General features: G+C 56.0%; 1 protein-coding gene across 3 annotated transcripts; it reads right to left on the bottom strand.

Moving 5' to 3' along the window:
- Nucleotides 1-1375: 1375 nt before the first annotated feature.
- On the bottom strand, nt 1376-6289 carry MEX3B (mex-3 RNA binding family member B). Of its 3 annotated transcripts, none has more exons than XM_079317780.1 (3): nt 6036-6289; nt 5013-5249; nt 1376-4002 (listed from the first exon to the last, which is right to left on the bottom strand). In XM_079317780.1, exons 2-3 carry the CDS (start codon nt 5245-5247, stop codon nt 2591-2593), a joined length of 1647 nt encoding a protein of 548 aa, XP_079173906.1. In that variant the 5' UTR covers nt 5248-5249; nt 6036-6289; the 3' UTR covers nt 1376-2590. The 3 variants fall into 3 exon arrangements, with proteins under 3 accessions (XP_079173906.1, XP_079173905.1, XP_079173904.1); XM_079317779.1 differs by having other exon boundaries at nt 5713-6289; XM_079317778.1 differs by having other exon boundaries at nt 5013-6289.
- Between the last annotated feature and the right edge of the window lie 599 nt (nt 6290-6888).

The raw sequence follows: 6888 nt of genomic DNA on the forward strand, positions 1-6888 counted from the left end.
CTAAGCTTGAAAACCAAGCAAAGTGATCAAATTCACTTTTTTATTTATAGGCATTTTCACAACTTTTCCCTGAAAACCCGCACAGGATGTTTACACAGACATGAGAAATTGATTGACGCATCTTGAGAGCATTTCCTAAACACCCATCATCAAGAAAATATACACATGGACTTAAACTTCCTGATCTCTCTAAAGTAACTGATTTTGCAAGGGTTTTTTCAGTGTCTGTACCCCTTCTGTATTTAAACACATCTTCTCTGCCACTCTCTGGATTCTTTTCCATGGCCTTGGGGTGGGGTTTTTTCACCCCCATCCAAACCTTCAAGATTTCTGATAGATGCAACACTCAGTGAGGGATTTTAACTCTATAAATCAGATGACACCACCACCACAGTTCAATGCAAGAAGCAAAAATCAAATCAAATCAAACAAAGAGATCCCATCATCCCCTGCCGCATCCTCCCTCCTCCCCTTCCCACCCAACCCGCAGCTCTGGATCCATAAAGGAGATCGGAGCAGAGCAGCTCTGCCCATGCCCTGCTAAGCACAAAGTAAAGCACATGAAACATGCTACACACTCTGCGTTTCCTTTGTTGTTTCCACTCACCCACTGCAAAGGGTAAAGAGAAGCATTTAGTGATGTGCAGCACCTTCTGCAATGTGCCCAACACGCATCAGCCGTGGTTCCAGGGGCTGCCCCGAGCACCACAACTCCTGGGGGTTTGCCCGTGTGTCCGAGGCTCGCCTGAGCTTCCCCTGCCCCAGCAAAGCCACACCAGCTGCACGCGGCAAGAAATCCTTTATTCAAACCAGCTTGTCAACGCCAATTACTCCAGCCACAACTGCCAAATACCGAGCAGCACTGTCAAGGACTCGGGGAGGCTCCTGCAGCCTTGCAGTGCCCAGGAACAGCAAGTTTGGGATGCGGTGCCTGGGCAGGGCAGAGCCAGGAGCCCCCCCTGCTCCCTCCTTCAGCTCCTTTACTTCCCGTGATTTGTCTGCCAAAACTAACAATTCACACAAACCCAAGTACTTTTCATGACTAAAAATTATGAAAAAAATAGTATTTTGTGCTGTGGCAAACCCCAGCAATATAACACATAGTAAAAACCAAATTTTTTTTCCTTAAAAGCGTGTTAAGGTATGATAGCTGGCAGGTTTATTCTGGAAGACTTCATGAGTTCCAGCAACCTCAGCTTGACACAGTTTTAACTCCCAACATGTTCAACTGACACAAGCAGGAAACAAAAATTCCAGAAAAAAATTCTCAGCACATGAAATCAAATCACCACACGGTATCTTTTTTTTTTTTTTTTTTCTGTAATATTTTATTTTATTTATATAGAAATACTTAAAAAAACATGAAGTAGCACCATTACTTAAGTTTTACTTTTATTATGTAGAACTTTAAATGTCAGAAAAATAAAACTCTTGATACAATTTCAAATCTTGTCTCAGCAAATATAATATTAGTATTTGACCATGAGGTTAAAGGCCCTTTATCATAAAATAAAATATACTTTGTTTTTAAACTTTGCTCAGTAAAGTACATTTAAGCTCAAGTAACGTCACCTACATATACATAAACAAGTGGTAAACAAATGTATTAAAATAGAAATACTAAAACTATAGTGGTGCAACAGAATTTTTGTAATTTCCACTGAATTCTATTTATACAAATGTTAGAAAGCTTCAACAGTTCCTTTTGACATATGTTTATACATTTCCATTTTTGTAATAATATAGAATAAAATATGCTTTATATCACTGAATAGAAAATATGCTGGGTGAAGCAGATTTAAAAGATTTTTTTCTGAACCTATAAAATCTCCATCCCAACAGAATACTGTTCAAAGCATTACACATTTTATGGTTTGTAATTCCGTTCACAATTGTGTGATATTAAAATAATACAGTGTTCTTTGCCATAAGGCCATACTAAAATAAAAAAGATTTAACCCAGCTACAAAAAGTTCACTGAACTTAAATTAAAATACTTGTAAACATCTTTGCAATATGAAATATAATTTTTCAAGTCAAAAAAGAATAAAATACTTCAATCTGTATTAATGCAATTTATCTTTAAAACCTTTAAACGTTTTTAATATATATAAGAGATATGTTACAGTTTGTTGGTTTTTTTTTCTTTTTTTTCTTTTTTAAAGTCTGATAAAGCTGCAGTATCATGGTTTTTCACAGGAACTTCTTGCCCTTTCAAGAACATTCAGAAAAGTATCCACCCATAGATTTAATTATTTTGTAATAAGCATCCTAGAACTACCAGCACGTTTTACTAACAGTCCACACACCATTGTCATCATCATAAGCATCTTCTACTTTCAATTTTTTTTTTTTTCTGTTTTTTTCTTTTTTTTTTTTTTCCTGTTTGCTTGTTTGTTTATAAAAAAAGGGAGAGTTTTGGAAGCTTCGTATTAAAGTACAGTGTAAAAACTAGCCTAGCACTAGAATGGAGTCGCCCGTTATTATTTATAGCATGCACCCGCTGTCGCGCCACCCCCCAGCCCCCGGCGGCCGCAGCCCGCTGGCGGTGCGGGAGCGGCCCCGGCCCGCCGGCCGCGCCCCGCGGAGCTCAGGAGAAGATGCGGATGGCCTGGGTGACGGCGCTGTGGCACACGGGGCACTGCGGCTCCGTCTTCTCGCAGATGCGGTTGGCGCACTCCATGCAGAAGAGGTTGTGGCCGCAGGGCACCAGCGCCGCGATCACCTCGCTCTCGAAGCACACCGAGCAGTCGCGGCTGCCCTTCCGCCGCACGCCGGAGGAGGAGCAGGAGGAGCTGGACGAGGAGCTGGAGGAGGAGGAGGACGAGGCGGAGGAGTCGGAGGGCAGCCCGGGCAGGTGGGCGCCCAGCCCGTTGGCGTACAGCGGGTAGGAGGCGGCCAGCAGGCGCCCGCCGGGGTCGCTGCGCACCCGCCGCGCCAGCGGGTGCTCGGTGCCGGCCGCGCTGCCGTGCAGGGGCGGGGAGAGCCGCGCCGGGGGCGGGGCGGCGCCGCGCCGGGGGCCGCTCACCAGCAGCGCCAGGTTGGCATTGGCGGGCGCGGCGCCCGGGAAGGCGGCGGCGGCGGGCGAGGGCGCGGGCGAGGGCGGCGCGGCGGGGCCGCGCTCGAACTGCGGCCAGAGGAGGGCGGCCCCGGGCGGCGGGGCGGGCGCCAGGTCGAAGCCGGGCGGCGAGTCGAAGGGCAGCTCGGAGCAGCAGTCCGGGGAGGAGAGGACGTCGCCGCCGCCCCCGCCGTACACGTAGCCGTTGGCGCTGTTGTTGTTGTTGTTGCCGTTGTGCGAGAAGCTCAGCGCCGGGCTCGGGGGGCTGTAGTCGGCCAGGCGGGCGCTGCCGCCCCCCCCGGTGCCGCCCCCGAAGTAGGAGTCGGTGGAGGCGCTGCCCAGCGAGCTGGAGCTGTCGTTGCGGTAGTTGCAGAAGGGCTTGCGGCCCGGGGTGGGAGTGATGCTGGGCGGCGTGGGCTTGCTCCAGAGGCTGCCCGTGCCGTTCAGCTCGAAGCCCACGTCCGTGCCGTTGGCGTGGAAGTCGTTCTCGTCCGTCAGCTCGATGATGCCGCCGGTGCGCATGGCGATGTGTGCCTCGATCTCCTCCCGGGCCCGGTCCACGTTCTCCGGCATGCCCGTCACCTCAAAGACCGGCTCCTTGTCCCGGCTCGGGGTCACGATGTACGTGTGCGTCTGCTGCTGGATGCGCTTGATGGTGGCCCCCTTGGGCCCCACGACCAAGCCCACCACGCGATAAGGCACCCGCACCTGGATGGTGGTTTGGCCGGGCAGGTTCGGGGGGCCGGGAACGGTGCCGTTCAGGGCTGTGTTCTTGTTCCGCGAGGCTCGGATCATGGAGAAGTGCTCGGCCGCAGAGATGATCTCCCTGCGGGCCATGGCCACATCTTCCTTTCTGCCCGTCACAACAAAGAGCGGCTCCTCCCCGCGAACCGGGGTCTTGATGTAGGTGTTGGTCTTTGCCCGCAGAGCTTTGATTTTACAACCTGGGAACGAGATGCGGGAGATGGAGGGCGAAGGGGGGGGGGGAGGAAGGGGAGGTGGTGGGGGAGAACCGGTTACAACCCATTGTTTGGGTGCAGCTAGAGAGGGGGGGAAAAAAAAAAAAAACAACACACCCACCCGAAACACATTGCCCCCAACCCCAGGTGATCGCTGGCATCTCGACCGGGAGCCTCGGTCACGGTGTAAAGTAATGTCAGCCCACAGCCCTGGCACACGCCCAAAGGCATCGCAAGTGGCCACCGACACATCTGCCATGCAAACTGCCCCAAAACTACCAACCTGCAGTTCAGTTCACAGGGTCGGCAACACAGGGAAAAAAATAAAAATAGAGCTACCCAAAAAAAAAAAAAAAAAAAAAAAAAAAAAAAAAAAAAAAAAAAAAAAAGCGTGCAGAAAAACTGCACCGCCACAAGAAAAATAAAATAAAATGCAAGCAGCCCTCACAAATCAACACACCCGCCAGTCCACATTCCTGCTCAGCACTTTCCTTTTTCCTTTTGGAAAAATAAAATCAGTTCTTAAGGTGAGGAGCAGAGGCTGTACCGAATGAGCCATATTCCCCACTGCGGATGCTTTATTCCAACCCCATTGTTCCACTTCTCCACTCCATTTCTCTTCCTTAAAAATAATCCACGATTTTTCTAACTTTGGGGTGGCGGTGGGGGGGAAAAATCACCGAGGCTCCCATTTTCCTCCCGTTTCCTCTTGCAAATCTTAACTTTTGCAGCCGGAGGAAAGGACAGATTTTTATTATTTTCGTGATTTTTCCCTTAACCCGGCAGCTGAAAGTGCATCTCAAAACTGATGCATAACACTCCTCGGAAACACCACGGCTGCTGCTGCACTTTCTTTGTCTGGGGGAAGCCGGCACTGGCCACCACCGCACGGCTGCAGCGTTGCTGGGAATGGCCAGTGTCGCATCTGAGCCGCCCGCCCGGCAGCGCGGAGGGGAGACCCGCGCCCCCACACCCCCTGGCATGCAGGCACCCACCTTGTCTCCCCACTATCTCAGCGACATGTTCCGAGCTGGGCACCGGCACGCATTCAGTCATGTTCACGCTCTTTTTCCGAGGCTCGTTGTCGTAAATGGAGCCCGTCTCGTCGTTGTCCAGCCCCAGCAGGGAGAGCTGATCCAGGGCGATCTGAAGGGCTCTTTGGTCATCCAGGGTCTCTCCCCCGCCACCACCACCACCACCGCCGCCGCCGCCGCTCCCGTTCCTCTCCATGTCTGCAAAAAGCGAGCTGGGCATAGTCCCTGTGTGTGGTGCACCCTCCGCCTGCGCTCGGCTCAGTAGTAAGAGATCAGACACAAAGGAGAACCCAAGGCAGATGGCCAGCAGGAGAGAAGGAAAGGGAGGGTGGGCGACTGCTGCAGACCGGGGAATTGTTGCCTTTTGCTTGTATATTTTGTATCTTTTTTGCTTTTTTTTTCCTCCTCTCAGTGCAATCCGGTTTATAAGATGTTCTCAGGACCCCCCCCACGACTCCCCCCCCCGAGGTTTTTTTCGGTTGGCTTTTTTTTTTTTTTTCCTTTTTTTTTTTTGTCGGCTGGGGGTGGGGTGGGGGGGGTGGGAAGAGGATAAGCGAGAGGAGCTCCGATGGCTTCCCCCCCTCGAGTTCCTCGCCGGCCACAATGCCAAGCGGCGGCAGCGTTTCTTTAAGGAGCCCCTCCCAGGCTCCACTCCACTCACTCAGCGTTTTTTTTTTCCTCCTCTCCCCTCCTCTGTCTGAGGCTCTGCTGCAGCCAGACGGCTCTGGAGAGGCGGGCGGGCGCGGGGCGGGGAGCGGGGGCCGCGCCGGGCGCCGCAGCGTAAGCGCCGCTCGCTGTCACCGCGCGCCGCCGCCGCGCGCCGCGATTGGCCGGGGCGGCGCGGAGGGGCCGGCGCTGCCCCCCCGGCCCGGCCCGGCCCGGCCCCGCTCTTTGTTGTCGGCTGCCGAACAATGCCGGGCCCCGGCCCGCCGGCCGCCGCGCTCCCCCCGCCCCGCGCCCCCGAGCGCGCGCCGCCAGCCCCACCTGAGCGCCGGCGGAGGGGGCTGCGCTTGGGGTGCGTTTTTGCGGCGGGGCGGGCGGTTAGGGTGTGGGGGTGGCGCCCCTTGCGCGCCGCCGAGCTCGGCAGCGGCAGCGCCGCGGAGCCCCCGGCACCGCCCCCGCACCGGCCCCGGCCCCGCGCCGGCAGCGCCGCCGCCCCTTCACCGGCCCCGCGGGCGGCGGCCGCGGGCGCGCGGAACCCCCCGCCGGCTCCCGCGCGGCCCCGCCCGGCGCGCGCCCCGCGCCTGCGCGCCCCGCCCTCCCCGCCGCCTCCCGCCCTCCGCGGGGCGCGCACTGCGCCCGCGCGGGGCCGCGGCCGGGGCGGGGCGGGGCGGCCCCTCCGCCTGCTCCGCCCGGCCCCTCCGCCTGCTCCGCCCGGCCCCTCCGCCCGCTCCGCCCGGCCCCCTCCGGCCCGGCGCTCTGCCCGCTCCGCCCGGCCCCGTCCGGCCCGGCGCTCTGCCCGCTCCGCCCGGCCCCTGTGCCCGCTCCGCTCGGTCCCTCCGCCTGCTCCGCCCAGCCCGCCCCCTGTGCCCGCTCCTCCGCGGGCCCGAGCTGTGGCGGCCGAGGCGGTTCCCGGCCCGGCTCCCGGGCGCTGCAGCCCCGGCGGGCGCGGGCTCGGAGCCGCTGGGAGCCCCGGCCCAGCCGTGTCCCGTGCCCGGCCCCGCTCCCCGCGCAGTGTCACCAGCATCCTACACCCCTCTTGCTAAACCACTAGAAAATAAATCACCTCTTCCTTGCACTTGTGTAACCAAATGACTTTCTTTCGCCTCTACCACCACACGACCCTTCAACCAGCGAAAGTGTTTATTATCAAATACTCTGTCACAAAGACCTCCCT

The sequence above is a fragment of the Erithacus rubecula genome (genome assembly GCF_903797595.1).
Source record: "Erithacus rubecula genome assembly, chromosome: 14".
NCBI lineage: Eukaryota > Metazoa > Chordata > Aves > Passeriformes > Muscicapidae > Erithacus > Erithacus rubecula.

Coding starts and splice junctions, on each gene's coding strand:
- MEX3B (XM_079317778.1), bottom strand. CDS start 5,271: ATGCCCAGCTCGCTTTTTGCAGACATGGAGAGGAACGGGAGCGGCGGC. Junction 4,003..5,012: donor TGAGATAGTGGGGAGACAAG/GTGGGTGCCTGC, acceptor TCTCGTTCCCAG/GTTGTAAAATCAAAGCTCTG.